The 18,924-nt window shown below is 39.4% G+C and overlaps 2 protein-coding genes across 2 annotated transcripts in view; both read left to right on the top strand.

The window, feature by feature from the left end:
- Positions 1-6,673, top strand: part of CACNB4 (calcium voltage-gated channel auxiliary subunit beta 4) — a 145,053-nt gene extending 138,380 nt beyond the window's left edge. Inside the window, exons 13-14 of the mRNA XM_040229074.1 lie at positions 3,020-3,205; positions 5,965-6,673. Coding sequence (XP_040085008.1) covers positions 3,020-3,205; positions 5,965-6,225 — 447 coding nt within the window. The 3' untranslated portion in view covers positions 6,226-6,673. The remainder of the gene's footprint in view (positions 1-3,019; positions 3,206-5,964) is intronic.
- Positions 6,674-18,123: 11,450 nt separating this feature from the next.
- ARL5A (ADP ribosylation factor like GTPase 5A) overlaps positions 18,124-18,924 on the top strand; it is a 28,524-nt gene continuing 27,723 nt past the window's right edge. The window contains exon 1 of the mRNA XM_040229073.1: positions 18,124-18,459. Within this exon, the coding sequence (XP_040085007.1) occupies positions 18,414-18,459 (46 nt within the window). The 5' untranslated portion in view covers positions 18,124-18,413. The remainder of the gene's footprint in view (positions 18,460-18,924) is intronic.

Here is an 18,924-nt window from a genome sequence, read left to right as displayed (position 1 = left end):
CTTCAGTCGAGTCTGACTCTGTGGGACCCCAGAGACAGCAGCCCACCAGGCTCCCCCGTCCCTGGGATTCTCCAGGCAAGAACACTGGAGTGGGTTGCCATTTCCTTCTCCAGTACATGAAAGTGAAAAGTGAAAGTGAAGTTGCTCAGTTGTGTCCGACTCTTAGCAACCCCATGGACTGCAGCCTACCAGGCTCCTCCGTCCATGGGATTTTCCAGGCAAGAGTTATTGAGACTACCCTTTGGTTTCTGGGGTTTTTTTGCTTGTTTTTGTTTTGCTTTGTAAATTTTTATTTTAATTATTTTTGTATTTTTAAACCTCTTTTTTTATATTGGAGGATAACCAATTAACAACGTTGTAATAATTTCAGACAGACAGAAAAGTGACTTGGCCATACGTATATATGTATCCATTCTCCCCCAAACTTCCCTCCCATATAGACTGCCACATAATGTTAAGCACAGTTCCCTGTGCTATATATAGTAGGACCTTGGTGGTTATTTATTTTAAACATAGCAGTGTGTACATGAGACTACACGTTGTTGAGATCCCATATTATAGAATGAGATTTATGTAATTGAATTATACAGTTAACATAAATAACACTATATAAACAGCAGACTCCAGATGAAATACAGTCTGGAATTTGTGGCCAGTTTTAGCCTGGACTGGCTGACAGAGTGCTCCTTTGTGCGGGCCAGTTTCCTCTTTCTTCTTCCTGTCTCGTCTAAGTATGTGCACACCCTCTGGGATGGGGCTGATCTTGTTCCATTCAAGCTAGCATTGCAAGGCCATCAGAGAATGCAATGTGTATGTCGGAGCATTAGGGACATTTTTCAGAGTCTACATTTTTAACCGTTGATGGTTTAGGTTGATGGTTGATGGTTTAGGTTGATGGTTGATGGTTTAGGTTTAGGAGGGAGCTTTTGATTTCAAGAGACAGATACCCTCTTGATTTGCGATAGTGGGAAGAGGATTTATTACAAGGATATATGCTGACTGACTCTGTGGACCTAGCTGTTTTCTCATTTTCTCATGGACTGTATGGTCTCTTCCATTGTGTCTTTTGCTCCTCTGGTTTATTCTCTTCTCTCTACAGATAGAATTCTTTGACTTACTCATAGTTTCCCCTCCCTCATAAATTTGACTTTCACATATCTCTCTGTGCCTCCTTCTATATCCATAACTTTAAGATTCAGTGGCTCAGTCTCTGTTGTTCTGAACTGAAGTCCCAGTGTGGCATAGACTATTATGGATTTTAATACCTGTCTCTTACCCAGAGTGAATGCTTCTTGAGCATAGGGGTGGAGTCTGTTTTCTTTGCCACAGGATACTCACAATGCCTAGCACAGAATAGGTATCAAGTAAATATTTTATGAATGAATAAAATATGCAAAAACCCATCTGAAATCCACTAATAAGCATTCTTGTGGGGGAAAGGTTTCTACATGACTTCAGCTGGCTGTCTTCTCAAACACCAGTTGGCTTAGACTGAAGTCACCTTATTATTTCCTAGTTGCTAAATACTTCTCACTGCCTTGCAAATTAGGGTCAAAATGTTCAGTAAAGATTGATGTGATGAAAACATTCAAAGAGTAAATGTTGGGAGGGAGATTGTTTCCATGGTGACTTCTGCTTCAGGGAGCCCTCACACTGATGAGAGTGAGTCAGCTGACCCCCCACCAACCCAGAGCCATCCAGTTGCTGAAAACCGACAAGCCACCTGCAGCATCAAGTCTGGGTGGCAGCAACCCTGCATTTAATCCAGTACTGGAAGCTCCTTCTTTGGCTAAAATGAGCTTGTAAAAAAGCAAGTGGGGGCGGTGGAAGTGGTGCAGCAGGCAAGGTGTGGATTCAGCTGCTGAAAGTCAAGGGTGTACTCTCACTTACCTGTGTAATGGCTTTTATCTCTATGAGGCTGACCCTTCAGAGAATCGGTGTCCCAGTTATATTCTCTCTGTGTTCCCAACCACACTGCAGCGACAGAGGGGCCACTCTACTCCTACGGGGCAGAAGAGCAACTTCCAGATTATAGAACAGGTGTCGGACCAAGTCCTTAGTGGCAACACATGGACACCAGACACGTCTTCTGTGACCCCTCCCCGACCCCTAACCACCACCTCTGCAATCACTTATTCCTTGCTCTTATTCCTGTTTAACTATTTCACACAATTATCCTCTAGCAGCAGAAAGACTATGCTGTGGTTTTCTACTATTAATCCTTTACCTGTCGTGTTGTTTTATCATGAGAGAGATTACATCATTTCACAAACATCCTAAAAATTCCCAAGGAGGGACTTCCCTGGTGGACGAGTACTTAAGAATCTGCCTTACAGTGCAGGGGGTGTGAGTTCGATCCCTGGTTTGGCAACTGAGACCCCACCTGCCACGGAGCAACTAAGGCAGCATGTGGCAACTACTGAGCCACAACTAGAGTTTGTGCACCCAAAAAAAAAGATCCCACAGGCCACAGCTAGGACCCAGTGCGGCCAAATAAGTAAATAAATGTTAAAAAATAAAATTACCCAAGTAAATGTTATTTCCTCCAACATAGTTAATTTGCTAGATGAAATGTTCATTCCTGTGCTACATTTGTTACTGAAACATTTTTAGAACTCCTCTTTCAGTGCCATTAACTTGCTTCTCTCATATTCTGAAGTAAGTAAATATTCAGTAAGTATCTATAGGAATATATGGATAAAGATATAAACACATATGTGTTTTCACTATATTCTACTTAGAACTCTTCTTTACGTACCTCATCTTTTTTTTCCCCTAAATAATGAAAGATCCAGATATCTAACGAGCATTCCCATTTTTATGCTTTGTCCAAATTGGTACATGGTCAACCTTGCAGTTCTTCACTTGACTTTAACTTTAGGAACTGCTGGTACATCCCCTCAAATTTGATATTTGCCATTGGACGTTAGAAACAACATTCTCTGCATGAAATAGAATTTCAGGTTTCATGGTCTAACATTTGAAGTGTAAATAAAATGGATTTTCTTTTTATCTGCAGGAAATGTTCGATGTCATCCTAGACGAGAACCAGCTGGAGGATGCCTGTGAACACCTGGGAGAGTACCTTGAGGCCTACTGGCGTGCCACCCACACGACCGGTAGCACCCCCATGACCCCACTGCTTGGGAGGAACCTGGGCTCAACAGCACTCTCGCCATATCCCACAGCAATTTCCGGGTTACAGGTAGTGTCCCTTGTGCTTTTACAGCCTTACATTTAAGCTTCTGTAGGAAACTCGATTGCGATGGAGACTGGGATTGTCCTTACTCTGAAGAGAGAACTGTGTACATTACTATATCAAAAAGTCTTAAGTAGTGGCTACTCATATAGACTATTTTACATTTTATACACTCAAATGACTTTGGTTCATATACTTGCTATAAAGTATTAGGAAAAAAATTCTTCAGATTCGCATCTTTTGGCTGCAGATTCAAACAGATATGTTACACTTTCACATATACTATTTTACGGTACGCTCCGAAAGCACTGGGCTTCCCTCGTGGCTCAGATGGTAAAGAACCGGCCTGCAGTGCAGGAGACCTAGGTTCCATCCCTGGGTTGGGGAGATCCCCTGGAGGAGGACATGGCAACCCACTCTAGTATTCTTGCCTGGAGTATTGCCATGGACACAGCAGCCTGGCGGGCTGCGGTCCATGGGGCTGCGAAGAGTCAGACACAACTGAGTGACTAAGCGTACACAACACGCACAGAACGCATATCCTAGTCATGATCTACCCCAGACAGAATTATCCAGAGAATGGCCTTTTCCTTAGAACTTGGTACTCTGTTCATTTATAATGACTTTTACTTAAATTCATCCCTCCTCTGCTTACACTGGTGGTCCAGTGGTTAAGACTCTGCGCTTCCAATGCAAGGGGCAAGGGTTCGATTCCTGGTTCAGGAACTAAGATCCCACAGGTGCTAGTGTTGGCCAAAAATGAACTCATCTCTGCTATGTCTAAACCCCTCTAAGAAACTTACTACCTACTAGTCAGGGGTCTATTCATTACTTCTCCACATCACTTCTTCAGGATTAGACAGTGGTGGCGCTGTCAGGCACAGGACCAGCTAAGTGAAGACGGAGAGACAGACATTATGACCAATCTTACCTAACCCCGCCCCACAGGCTGCAGGGCCTGTCCATGTGCAAACAGAATGCGCAGAGTAGAATCATCTTGGTTGGAAATAGTGACAGATCTCTGAGTTTTCTTAGGGGTTAGCAAGGCCCACCTTGGCCATCACCTATGGCCTTTAGGGGAATGGGGGATGAATGCAGGATCAGGAGGCTCGCTCTCTTGCTGTTCAGGTGCTGTGCTCAGGGCCAGACGTGGGGAGCCAGAGGCATTACACTATGAAGTGAATCTGATATGAATATGAATGAATGATATATCTGAATGAATCTATATGATACCAAGCAGCTGCGGGAATGTGGCCAGACCCCCAGCTGACTGAGGAATGGTTGTCAATCGAGTTCTCTTGCATCATGACTAGTATTGTATTAATGGGTTATAATAGTCATAATGTAGATCATGTCGAGTTAACTCTAATATAAATAGCACTCTCTGAAATGTTATTATAACTCTATTACTCTTTTACAAAGCTACATCTTTGTAAGAAAAAAAAAAACTACCACATAAATAAATAGTTTTTTGTGGCTGGAAATGAACTTGGGAAACATCCTATTATAATATGCAGTGTATATGTGGGCACCGGGACTCTTTCCTTCCTTGTTTTACTGCCTGCATGCTGATTTGAGTGTGGCACGTCCACTGACCAGTTAGAGTTGGCTCTGAGCTATACATTGTGGGAGGAGAAATGGATAAATGAAGCAATGTGATTCCACCTACACAAGTTGGTAGAGATGAAATGTTGTAGTTTGTTTATGAATATAACACTCCTGACTTAGCACCTCTCAGACAACCACCTGGAGTGGTTCCCCCAGTTTCACTTGAGTTAACATGGTGCCCTTGGTCCTGGGGCCAAGTTCTCCTAGTAACCATGGGCACTTAATTGTTAGACCCCTAGTTGGGGCTAGAGGCAGAGGCTGTGACTGTTGAATGAGTTTCCCGCTGAAGGTGAGTATCCTTTAGAGAAAATGTATCTTGGTCTTTGGTTTCATCAGTATCCTGTTTCTTAACTGAGGCAACCTACTTAAGCAGGTAGGCACAGCTAAGGATACATGTTTTCCTGAGATTTGAAGAAAAATGTTAACAGCATTTACTGAGCACTTAAATAAGTGACTGAAGATATTAATTTCATGTTATCAGAGAAATTTAGTTTATATTCTGAGGATTATTTTTCCCGGACATTTTAGTTGGAGGAAGCAAGAATTGTAAATGTATCAGTTAGCTGGCTTCAATTTATTGTATTCTTCTTTGGAGAGAATGTTGCTGAGTCTTGCATTTATGTAGGATGTAGAAACTAATATTTTATGGGCAGTACAAATCATAATTTTACTAAAATATTTTTAAAAGGTATAAGGAACATTCAAGGAAATAAAGAAGTGTGTGACTTTAGGAGGAGGCTTTTATCAGTTCAAGAGAGGAAGAAAAAATAGCAGATACTATTCTGAACTTTAACTTATTTTCCAGTAGTAAAATAATCCTCATTTTTGCAATAGAACTGGAATTATTAGGCTCTCCTAAATATACTAAGTTCCATTCAGCAGTTAACTTTCACTTTTATATTTTTCATAGGAAGCATAAGTATACAGTGTTATATAATTAAAATTCACAAACTACCAGCACTTTAAGCCTCTTCGCATGTTGTATACCAAATACATAAGACCAGATATTTCGAGCAGACCATTTGTACATCAGAATGTTTTATTAAGTCAAATAATTAGCATCTTATTGTACAGATCCTTCTGTTGTACATACATTTGCATGTTCTATGTGAATAAAGCGGATGTGATTTAACCAGTGAACCATCTGATATTTTTAGAGTCAGCGTCTGAGGCACAGCAACCACTCCACAGAGAACTCTCCAGTTGAAAGACGAAGTCTAATGACCTCTGATGAAAATTATCACAATGAAAGGGCTCGGAAGAGTAGGAACCGCTTGTCTTCCAGTTCCCAGCATAGCCGAGATCATTACCCTCTGGTGGAAGAAGATTATCCTGACTCATACCAGGACACTTACAAACCTCATAGGAACCGAGGATCTCCTGGGGGATATAGCCATGATTCTCGACATAGGCTTTGAGTCTGCAGAAACAAACAAAAAGTTCATCTGTTGACGATTTGCCATAGCACTGCTAGGATACAACCAGTCATCTTAACGTGGCAAGTGCAGCACAGTATTGACTGTGCTTATGGGCTGCTGTCATTGATGCTCAGGAGGGGCAAAAAAAAAAAAATGTACATTATGCCCTTAAGTCTAGATGGATCTTAGATGCCCAATCATACAGATATTTTTAAGTGCAACATTTACATAGCAGTACCTTTTGTTTTCTTCATTAGATTTAGACACATCAATTTGTAATTTAGGGTACTTATCAAGGCACATATAAAATAATTTCCCATGCTGGAAATTCCAAATGACCAGTTCCAGTTGGAACCAATTTATAAACCAATTCCTGTTGGAATTTGGGTGAATCGACTAGAAAGTCTACTTGAGCATGTTGTAATCAATTTAAAAATCTGAAAAAAAAGAAAATAATTAATAAGAGAATCAAAATACCAATAGAAGTGAAAACCAGCTGTTGTATTTATTTGCTGGAAGCTAAATTTACACTTAAAGTTGGAATGTATAAACATTTTAATACACGTTAACATTGCCAGAATGGCTTTTCTAACTTACCAAATGGATTCATAGTGCCAAAAAAAATTCTCAAATTAATGCAGAAATTCTTTAGTCTCCTCAGATTTTAATATTTTTTATTTCTCTTCTGGCACTGCTGTTGTATTCAAAGTATTTTGCTTTTTTGTTTCGTCACAACTGTTACCATGTTTGAAGTTGGCAAAGAAATTCAACATTTCTTTATTTTTTTTTTTTTTTTTTTTATTATTTTATTTTATTATTATTTTTTTTTAATTTATTTATTTATTTTTAATTTTTACTTTACAATTCTGTATTGGTTTTGGCATAGATTGACATGAATCCACCACAGGTGTACATGCGTTCCCAAACATGAACCCCCCTCCCACCCCTCTCCCCACAACATCTCTCTGGGTTATCCCCGCGCATCAGCCCCAAGCGTGTCATATCCTGCATCAGACATAGACTGGCATTTTGATTCTTACATGTTATTATACATGTTTCAATGCCATTCTCTCAAATCATCACACCCTCTCCCTCTCCCTCTGAGTCCAAAAGTCCGCTATACACATCTGTGTCTTTTTTGCTGAGCAGTGAGAGAGGATAGTAAAGAGAAGCCCAATCATAGCTGGTTATGCAAGATGGAAAATGGGGTGTTGTTTCCCCTTTCATCAATTTGAGCACGACTACATCTATCCAGGAATCTGAAGTCAGACTCTAAAGATAACACAGATCCTCCTGAGTGCAAGGCTAAACATCTCCAGTTGAGATTTCATCTGTCCCACTTACCACAAATATGTTTGTGCTTTCCACCAGCTCAATTCAGTGTCTTTCCATTGCTTCCCTCAGTCTCTGCCTTTGAGTGTCTGAATGTGCTAGCCCTTCACCAAATTCTTTATAATTATGCTACGGGTTTTTTGTTTTACATGAACACATTGAATTTTGATATTGAAAGCTGTGTTTATACAAAGTGATTAACTGAAAAACTGTGAAAATGAATTTAAAAGCTTGCAGTAAAAAACCTCGTAGATTCAGAATAGATTTGCTCACTAAAATTATATCTTTTTTATTTAAGAGAATTATAAAGAATTTGAAGATTGAACTGCCTTATTTCTAACGAACACTCTTCTTTACCTATTAAGTCTTCACGGTTTTTCCAGTGGCTATAAGTATGGAATCGGTGATCTTATGTCTTATATGATCAAAGAAGCCTTAGATTCACTCTGATCCAAGAAACTATTGAAATTGACTCTTTTATACAATACACAAAAGTCTTTAGGAAAAGACTTTTGTTTCTAAGAGTCCGTTTTTCTAAAGCCCCCATAGAATCAGGCATAAAAATCCTTTTCTACTACTATGTCATAAAGCCTATTTTTTTGGAAAACAATGATAATTCATTTTCTGTTGTCTTATTTCCCCCATCCAAGCCTTTCAGTGTTTATGCTCTCCAAGCATGCACCAGTTAAATAATTTTTTTGACCATGAAAATAGGTTCCCTACTCTTGATTAGTTATATCTTGAACCTCATTATTGACCCCCCACAACGCCCTCTCCTTCTGTTGTGCACTGTGCATACCCCATTATGAACCTGTTTAGCTGATAATGAGGATATCCATAGTTATGTGAGTTATTGAAATATTTGATAGAATTAAAAACTGTGGGCTCAGTGAATTCTTGAAGTTAATATGTGATACCGGCTTGTGAGGTTCTTTCGTCATCTAGTGAAGCTTACAAAACTTTCAGTTAAGACATTTAAAAGAGTTATATCCACTAGGCACTTTAATAAACATACAACCTACCATTCTAAATACTTTGTTAGAGCACAGAAGAGCATTTTCCAGCAAACAAATATATTTATTACATGTACAGCACATATTTGCATGAGAAAGAAGACATTAGCCAAAACATTTTTCTATATGCTTTCCTGGTTTCTTGTTTGTGCGCATAAAAGTATTTAATTGCAAGGAGTGCACCAAGGTGTTTAAACTTAGACTAGACAGCTGTTCAGCTTTTTCTGTAGTAGCATTAGCAATCTGGTCATTTAACTACTTTAAGATACTTACATTTTACAGCAGGTAGCTGTAACAGCATTTACATATATTTCCTAGTCAGCAAGATTACCATATGCTTTCAACTTTTAAAAATCTATTATTTTTAAAGACCTCTCAATGCCTAGTTTCTGTGTCTTCCGTGTTATGCTGATAAAAAGAGAGGTTTGTTCAATGTCTGTGCACAAGACCAGTCTTTCCTTTACCATCTAGCATCCACACCTGTTTTGCTTTGTGTTCTTATTCAAAAGCTAACAACCTTGGAAAGGGTATAATGTATGTTTTCTTGATGGATATACTTAAATTTTTACTTGGCTTTGGCACATTCTTTCCCCTTCCTTTTCTAATAAGTTGTCTTTTCCAAATGAATAAGGGATATGCATTTTCCTTTTTTTTCTTAAGCCTTAGAGTTTATTGTGCAACTGATACTAAAATACAGATACATACTAAATGAAAAGTTTTATTTTTGCCAAGCACATCAAGAACCTTTGGAAAATACATATTCCACAAATACTTTGTTTTCAATGGGTTTCATCTAACAATAGCAAATGATAAGGAGGGGAAACAAGTCTTAGAACGTTTTGAGGCTGTATTAACCTGTAGTATAAACCACATATTCTGTACTTTCAGTATATATAATTTCAGAATATGTAAATCATATTCTGTAGTTTCAGTCAGCAAACATGTAACAATGTAGACTCGTGTGACTGTGTGGAAATGTAGTCTTGGGAAAAAAGGAATGCAATTTGTCAATCCTGATGTTGATTCTCAAGGCTGTAATGTGACTCCAGTATTATTATCAGCAATGTTTACTCCAGTATTTAAAGCAGCACTTAGATATGTTTTTAAATGACTGATAATTCTCTCTTATCTTTATACAGTTCTATTGGAAAGAAAATTGAAATTCACAATTCAGACCGGTAGTCTTTCCTAATAAGAGAGTCTTAATTATGTGATAGTATGTCTTTGCACTTAGTTCTTAATGAAATGAATTTTTTAAATATAAAACAAATTCTGAGAAAATTATATGTTCCCTTTGAATAATTTGTTAATTACTTTAATTATTATTGTTGTTGTTTGCAAAGTGTATTTTTGGAATGTTAACCTCTTTTCATACCTGCATACTTGAACTTGTCTTTTGTGTGAGGGCCTTAAAATTCATAATAGGAACCTAGGGCAGTGAAAGGGAGGGAGAGAAGGAATCAATGCCAAAAGACGGTTTGCAAATTTAAACTCCTTGGATGAACATATCATAACATGTTGCTGAGACCCAGGATGTCTGTTAAGAATGTTTCTAGGCAACCTTAATTTGCATGCCAGTGTACTTTCTTAATTACACAATTTTATTTTGGTATTGGGTAAAAAATAAAAACAACATAATGCCACTACAGAAGCTCAGCTGGTAAAGAATCCGCCTTTAATGCAGGAGACCCTGGTTTGATCCCTGGTTTGGGAAGATCTGCTGGAGAAGGGATAGGCTACCCACTCCAGTATTCTTGGGCTTCCCTGGTGGCTCAGCTGGTAGAGAATCTGCCTGCAATGTGGGGGACCTGGGTTCTATCCTTGGGTTGGGAAGATCCCCTGGAGAAGGGAACAGTCACCCACTCCAGTATTCTGGCCTGGAGAATTCCATGAACTATACAGTCCATGGGTTACAAAGAGTCAGACATGACTGAGCAACTTTCACTTCACTATAGAAATTGCCCTATATATTGATATTTACACTACCTCTTCTCTAGAGAAGACAATCTGTCTTTAAAGAGAAAAACACTTTTCAATAAGTAGTGAATTTATTACTCTTAGTGCTAACCCATGCTGCAAAGCTCACTGAATAAATTGTTAAAATATACTTTCCCTTTGGATTTTAAATTGTTGCCAAATTGCTCGTCACCCTTTCATTTCTTCCATGTTAGTGAAATTTTCTTTGAATCGGTTCACAGTTTATCAAGAGGCAAGGTAAACATTTAGTAAGTCAGTAATCATAGGAAACAAGACAGACTGCAAGGAAATTGCTTTTTTATGCAATTTGTTATATCATCAAACTCTAAAAACAGATTCAGAGACCTGATGTTTAAGTGCAGCTGGTTTGCAAATTCAAATTTTGTTGATCCTTGACTTTTCCTGCATACACTTGGCCATCTTGGAAGCCCAGGCCATTGGAACAAATTCATATGAATGTTTCAAATAAATGGGAATGTACCCCTATTTCTTTTATATTTTTGCCTATATTTCTGTCTTTCATAACACTGTTGCATGTTCTTTTCTTTATGAATTATATAAAACTCATTCTTTGAATAACTATGAATGAAAACATGATAGAAAATTATATAATTAAATTTGTTTCTTCAATTCCTTATACCTTTAAATATTGTTAATGCCATAATTGTTAAGTTACTTACTAAATTGTTAATTTACTTACTAAGCTATGTCTATAGGACAGAGCACAGAAAAGTCCTCTTCTTTTAAATTACAATCATAACCAAACCACTCAATATTATAGTTGTCAGACACCAAGGATAACTCTTTTGTTGTAGTCAAGTTAGTCAAATAGTAATTGGTTTATATCAAACAGCTACAGCATTCAAAAATTACTTTTTAAAGGTTTATCCATTTGTTAAAATAGACTTGCTCAAATGAAACTCATCCTCATATAGCAACTCTTTCTCTCTGCTTGTGGATGGTTTCATACCAAATGCTTCATGTAATTAAGGGATGATTTGAAAGGACTAGATAATATTTCATTGGATAATCTTGACTAAGGGCTGTAACTCCCACTTACCATGAAAACATATAAATAAGAGTGAATAGTCATGAGTTTGGGGGAGTCATAGTTACATATGAAATTTTCCTTTGTTTCTTTTGATGTATTTAAAATGTTTGTAGAAAGATGGTAGAAAATGTTACTAATGCATTTAGAGTGTCTGGGGAAGTGAAGACTATCTGGGAACTAAAAGTGGCTGGCCTCTAGCTTTTCAATACTTTGTAAGTGTTCTTGGTTGTGTTCTGAACACTTAGATTTTCTCAACAAATGGCTATGCGTATATGTAGGGGTCACTCTTGCTCTGCTTGCATGCCACTTTCACACATCTTTAACTAAAATCAGTGTGAATTCTGTATGTATAAGGGATGTATTTAAAGATGCAGGATCATTAATGCTATATTGTTGCATACTCTTTTTCATATGCCTTACAATATTTTCTGGGACATTATTAAAATGAAAGCATTTTATTGCCAAAATAAATCTATGTTGTTATTTCTAATCTGCATTAGCAGTAGAAAAATAATGTAGCAAAAACATATATTGTACAGTACAAAATTATAAAAGATATATATTTTGCCAATAATATAAAAATAAGTTGAGGAGAAAGAAGCACATTTGTTATAGCACAAACTTATAACAAAATCCACTGTTAAATTTGGCAGTTGTATTTTTTAAAAGTATATAGATTTAGTTCTAAGTTTTATCAGATTTATTTCATCTACCATCTTTTTAACTTGCTGCTTGATACTTTTCCAGCAATTTACTTCAGAGCCTTGCAATCTGTGGATGTAATTTATTTTACTTTATTCCCTTCTATAAAACTCATTAAATTTTATTTTGTGATGACTCATACTACATTTACTGTTCTTATTTCTTCTCCTTCAATAATCACTACAAAACATAACATCCAGTGAGCTCACAGGGCTCCTCTGAAATGTGGACATGTTTGAAATGTTTTCGATTTTTCACAGCCTATAGTCAAAATGATAAATAAAGATGTCCCAATAAGTATTTAGGGATTCTTCAATTTGTTTTATGCTGAATACTGTTTTGAAACATAAGTGAAAGCCATTAGCAGTTGTTTTGAAAGGTTGGTGGGAGGGAAAAACAGATAAACTTATTAATACTAAAAGTAAACATGGCAAACTGATGTGAAAAGATTTCCCTGCTATTCCAAGAACTGTTGATACCCCAAGTTATTGCTGTGTTTCCAGCCACAAAGTGGAAAAACAAACAAAAAATAATAACAACAAAAAATACCTTTATCCAGTATTTTTCCTTTCTTTACATTTTAATTATTTATTTGATAATTTACCCCCTTTCATTTCCTTATATAGGTAAATGTGTGGCATTCTACAAGGCATGCTGGGTAAAATATACTATGCAAATGTGTACAGTGCTGCATGTTTTGTTCTCCCTCTGCTTTAGTGGCTTTAAAGGAAAAAAAAAATGTGTTGTTATTTTTGTGAACCAAAACATTTAACAAAGAAAATGCAGAGTGCATGCATATAGTATTCTAATTTCTATGGATTTGTTTTATGGAATTTAAATGTGTACAAACCAACTGCATTAATTTTTTTTCTTTTATACAATAAATGAAAAAAAAAAAAAACACTGAAACCAGCGTTATACCTCTCCTTTATATTATTCTGGAGATATACTGAAGATATACTGGAAATCAGTAGGTATATTCCTCTATCTCTTAAACAAAAAAAAGTCTAAACATTTAGCCTCAAAACTCAGAGTCAATTAAATGACTGTTACCTGAAACCTCTGCTAGGTATTATGAAGTACTTCACAAAAGAAGTACTATTAATATATTGGGAAAGAGCATGTAGTTAAATACATACACATACACACACAAATGCATAACCATGTGTGAAATAGAATGTTACAATATATGTATGGAATAGGATTGAATATAGAAAGACAAACAATAAACTGTATTGTTCACAAGAAACCTCTATATTATTAAACAATTATCAGAAGTTTCCAAAGGTATTTTGCACTAGTAAGAATTCCATGGATGGCATGTAGCTTATGACATGACGTTTCACAGGCTCAGTGTCAAGTATCTGTGCTATGACTTGATCACACTTGACTTTTCTCTCAGTGTACAATAAGTTCAAAAGAAATGTGTTCTGTGTTTATTATTAACACAATATTGGGATTATATGGTGATTTATTATAGCCAAATTATTTCACAAGCATTATCACATTTGCTCCATCTGCCCTCCATCCCAATGGAAAATAGGCAGAGCATAGGTTATTAGACACAACTAAAATGAATAAACCAAAGCTCACTGTAACCTTTCTCTGTGAAGTACTTTTATCTAAAAAATATATTAGATGCTTTTAAGCTGGTAGGCATCTGAAGCATACATAACCATGCCTGAAATACAATAAATATTACTGAATGAATGGTACCTCAGTTATTGGAGACGTACTAAATAAGGCTGCCCCAACTGTCAAGGCATTTCCACCAACAAACTGCAAGTTCCAACTGGAAGAATTGCAGCTCACTGCAATCATTCCATCAGCCTGGCCCTATGCCTGAAGTCAATCAGTACATCTCCACTAATGAGATACTTGTAGAGGGAAGCGTCTTGCTTGTCCTGTCATACAACATACAGATTAACATACTGGTTAGACTGTGGCCTCTAACCTTGGCTGGGTTCAAAGCCTAGATCCAGCAGTTACAAGCTATGGTTTTGGAGCAATCACTTAACTTCCCTGGGCCTATATCTATTTTGGTAGAGCAATTTTCTTTTGGTTATGGATCATAACTCATGTTTCTTTGAATGTCCACTAATTTTTTATTTGATTCAAGGTATTGTAAATTTTCCACTGTGAATGATTTGATCTTGTCATCTTGATCTGTGAAGAATATTGGACTTGCTTTGATAGACAACTGTGAATTAGTTTGATCCTTTCAAGGTTTGTTTTTAAACTCCTTTAAAACTGGTCTAGGGTTCCTTGTAGCTCAGTTGGTAAAGAATCTGCCTGAAGTGCAGGAGACCTGGGTTCGATCTCTGGATTGGGAAGATCCCCTGGAGAAGGAAATGGTAACCCACTCCAGTATCCTTATCTGGAAAATATCATGGACAGAGAAGCCTGGAGGGCTGCAGTCCATGGGGTCGCAGAGTTGGCCACAACTGAGCGACTTACACAAACACAGAGTAAGATTTATCTTTAGGTTAACTTACTTCCTCTTTAAGGCCTCTGGGGTATCCGCTGAATGTCCTATATATATTCTGTGTCTCCTCCTCACACTGACTAAAGAGAACTCACACTGGCCCTTTGTTATCTCTGGAGATTACTTGTTTTATACCTCCTCAGTGCTTGCTTTTTCCTCAAGTCATTATTGACTAGCCCCGTGGACTAGCCTCGTACTGGTTTTACATTACACACGTACAGACTGATATGCAGCCAAAGACTCAAAGGCTTAACCTATGTAGATTTCTGAAGATTTTATCTGGATAGCTTCTTCCTTTCAATCACTCTGCTTCACAGATTGTAGTAGCCTTGATCTATGTTTTCATCTCAAGGAGATTGCCAGACTCTGTCTGAGTTTCCACTCCCACTGTAGCTAGCTAGAATTGCCTCCAGGCAGAAATCCACATAATAATAAAACTATCCCCATTTGTGTCTCTTATCAAGGATCTCAGTCCTGTGCTGAGTGTTGGCCAATATCTGAAAACAGTTGTTTTCTATATTTTGAACAGTTTCCTATTTATTAGTGGTAGGAGTATAATTCAAGACCACCCCTCTCTCTTACATATGGAAGCAGAAGTCTCTCCAATGATATTTTGCCCATCATTATAGTCATGAATAAATTAATCTTTAAAAAGTCTCATAATAAGAAGTCTTTTTACAAACAGTTTCATACCATTCAACAAACGTTCCCAATTACTTCTATAGTAGTTCCAAATTTGTATTTCACCCATGGGTCCTACAGTTGGACAAGACTGCATTAGGGAAACTTTTTTTCCCTGCCCTGCCATTTTTTTTTTTTTTTTTTTGAGAGATACTTAGAAAATAAGCTGAGAGACCATCTCCCGGGTAATAATGTAGGTTTGTAAAATATGAAGCCCTAACTTCCCAAGTTAATGTGGCTATGACATCCATTTAATAAGTTGACACAGATGTATGAGGAGTTTGTAAAAAGTCTTAGAGCTGCCAAAAGCATTATCTACAGTGTGCAAGAATGGAAATATTAAGAGAATTAATATAATTTGTTATGCAATTTTTTTTCTAAATAGTACTTTATTATGTAAATATAAATATAACAATCCATAAATTAAAATGGATTAAATCCATAATCCATAAAATAAATTAATACTGTAATATTCTTTCCCTTCTTACGTCTCCTATAAACTTTGGCTGTTTAACCATAAGCCCCAAAAGAAACCAAAGGCGATTTTTTGAACAGTTGTTTAAAAGGAGACATGCTTCAGTCCTGAATGCTGCCCTTTGTTTTATCGGTAGAAGCTTTCTAGCTCAGACAACTAAGAAAAACTGTAGACTGTCTTAATGTCTTCCTTAAATGGATTATTTTTCTATATATTAACATGGGATAGTGTATGACTAGGAGAAGTGGGGTGGGAAGGTGGAGTTCATTGTTGATCTTGTTTCATTTCATTCAGCTCTTGCAGATGAGGGACAGAGCAGTTCCAAATGACTTTTACAGCTCTCTTACCTTTTTCTTTCTGTTCCTTTTTACCGAAGTTAAAGAGAATAGAATGGGTTGGAGCTGTTTTTCTTTGTGGAAGAGAAGAAGTAAACAACCTTGGTTTCTTGTTTTCCCACCTCTTGACTCTAATAAATACAGACTAATTATCATAGACATCCAATGATCTAGAATCAAAAAAAGACCTTAGAGACAAACCCTCTGCTTCCGTATGTCAAAATGGAAGCCTGGTGAGGCTAAGTAACTTGCCCAGCTAAAAAAAATAATATGTAAAACAAGAAGTTTGATATGTTACTTAATGATTCACTTGTATTCTAGCTTTCAGCTAAGTAAGTATCCCACACTAGAGGCTGGCTGAAATAGTGTGGCCCTTGCATAGTAGGTGACACAGCTGTTCAAGGTGTGCAAGCCTTACAGAGCAGAGAGAACATTTCACCAGCTGTTTAACCAGCTGAGAATAATAGGAGTTACCGCTGGAAAGGACAGTTGAGGCCAAATTGTGGAGTCAATGCATATATCTCTAAGGTATTTGGACTTTACTGCTCAAACAGCTTTAGGTGCCACTACACATTTTTAAACCTGGGAGTGAACAAATCAAGATCGTTATTTTGGGCAAGATTAATCTGCAAGTGGAGGGATATTGGAAAGCAAACAACTTTGAAGTACAGGACGGCCATAAGGCCACTGCTTAGGTAAAGCCACCCTTTTGGGTGTCGGCGTCGAGATGTGAAGGATAAAGGTATTCAGTTCAGTTCAGTTCAGTTCAGTCGCTCAGTCGTGTCCGACTCTTTGCAACCCCATGAATTGCAGCACGCCAGGCCTCCCTGTCCATCACCATCTCCCGGAGTTCACTCAGACTCACGTCCATCGAGTCCGTGATGCCATCCAGCCATCTCATCCTCGGTCGTCCCCTTCTCCTCCTGCCCCCAATCCCTCCCAACATCAGAGTCTTTTCCAAGGAGTCAACTCTTCGCATGAGGTGGCCAAAGTACTGGAGCTTCAGCTTTAGCATCATTCCTTCCACAGAAATCCCAGGGCTGATCTCCTTCAGAATGGACTGGTTGGATCTCCTTGCAGTCCAAGGGACTCTCAAGAGTCTTCTCCAAAACCACAGTTCAAAAGCATCAATTCTTCGCCGCTCAACCTTCTTCACAGTCCAGCTCTCACATCCATACATGACCACTGGAAAAACCATAGCCTTGACTAGACAGACCTTAGTCAGCAAAGTAATGTCTCTGCTTTTGAATATACTATCTAGGTTGGTCATAACTTTTCTTCCAAGGAGTAAGCGTCTTTTAATTTCAGGGCTGCAGTCACCATCTGCAGTGATTTTGGAGCCCCCCCAAAATAAAGTCTGACACTGTTTCCACTGTTTCCCCATCTATTTCCCATGAAGTGATGGGACCAGATGCCATGATCTTCGTTTTCTGAATGTTGAGCTTTAAGCCAACTTTTTCACTCTCCTCTTTCACTTTCATCAAGAGGCTTTTAAAGACCCTGATGGAATTCACGTCTTCGAAGGCTAGGAGGTGGGGCTTTTGATGAAGTGTGCGCGCAAGGTTGGGGAAGAGCACTCGATGACTCGTTCACACTATGGCTCTGTGGAAGAAAGGTAGAAAAAACGCCAGAGCAAGCAGTCCAGAGCCACCTGCCCCAATCCGAAGCCCGCTTCGCCTGACCCTGGGGTTCAATCCCGCCGCCTACAGGTCGCTTCGATTGACAAGTAAGCCCGGGCCAGGCCGGCGCTCTTTCCCAGGCTCCGCCCCTCCGGCCGCGCGCCTGCGCCTTCCCGTCCCATCCGCCCCGCCCCGCGCCTCCCCCGCCCGCCTGGTCGCCGCCGCCGCAGCCGCCCGAGAGGAGCTGGGGGAGGACGGTGGCCCGCGAGGTTCGTCGCACACAACGCGGCGGCGATGTCCGCGAGCCAGGCGGGAGCCGCGGCGGCAGCGGCGGGGCCTCGCGCACGGCACGGCGGCCTGGGCTTCGGCCTCTCTCCGGTTCCTAGGAAGCGGGCCGACGGCCAGGGCGGCGGCAGCAGCGGCAGAGACGGAGGCTCCGGCGCGTCTCTCTCCCCTTGAGCCTGAGCCGGGGGAGGCCAGGCGGCCCGGGTGGCTGGAGAGGGGTCCGCTGCCCGAGAATGGGAATTCTCTTCACCAGGATATGGAGACTGTTCAATCACCAGGGTGAGGGGCCCGGGCCGAGTGCGTACGGGTAGGGGAGAGGGGCACCCGTGGCCGGGTGGGTGGGTGGGTGGGTGGGGGTCTCCGAATGCTTCCGGAATGTGGGCGCTGCGGTCTCGCGCGGTCTCTGCGCTGAGTGCCGGGTGTTGCGGCTGCGGGCCTGGGGCTGGTCGATCCCACTCCCAGCTCGGGAATGGTTCCCGACTCGCTGCCCTTTTGTCTTAGGAGACCTTCCTAAGAAATCCATTCCGCAAATACACCCATTGCTCCGATTTCTGTTGGGAGTGGAAAAGGTCTCTTGTCCCACGTTCGACGCCCCTTGAGTGGCCCAGCCTGGCTCACGTTTCCGTCCTTTTACCTTCGGCGATTGGGTTTGCACAGCACGAAGTCCTGGGGTTCTCTGGGATGAAGGTTATAGGTTGTGGCCCCAAACGCACCCCTGAGCGACCGAGGATGGCAGAATGCGGA

Source organism: Oryx dammah, unplaced genomic scaffold, assembly GCF_014754425.2.
Source record: "Oryx dammah isolate SB20612 unplaced genomic scaffold, SCBI_Odam_1.1 HiC_scaffold_27, whole genome shotgun sequence".
In the NCBI taxonomy this organism is placed as follows: Eukaryota; Metazoa; Chordata; class Mammalia; order Artiodactyla; family Bovidae; genus Oryx; species Oryx dammah.
The sequence above is the reverse complement of the archived record's forward strand: the minus strand, read 5'-3'. Positions and strand labels throughout refer to the sequence as shown.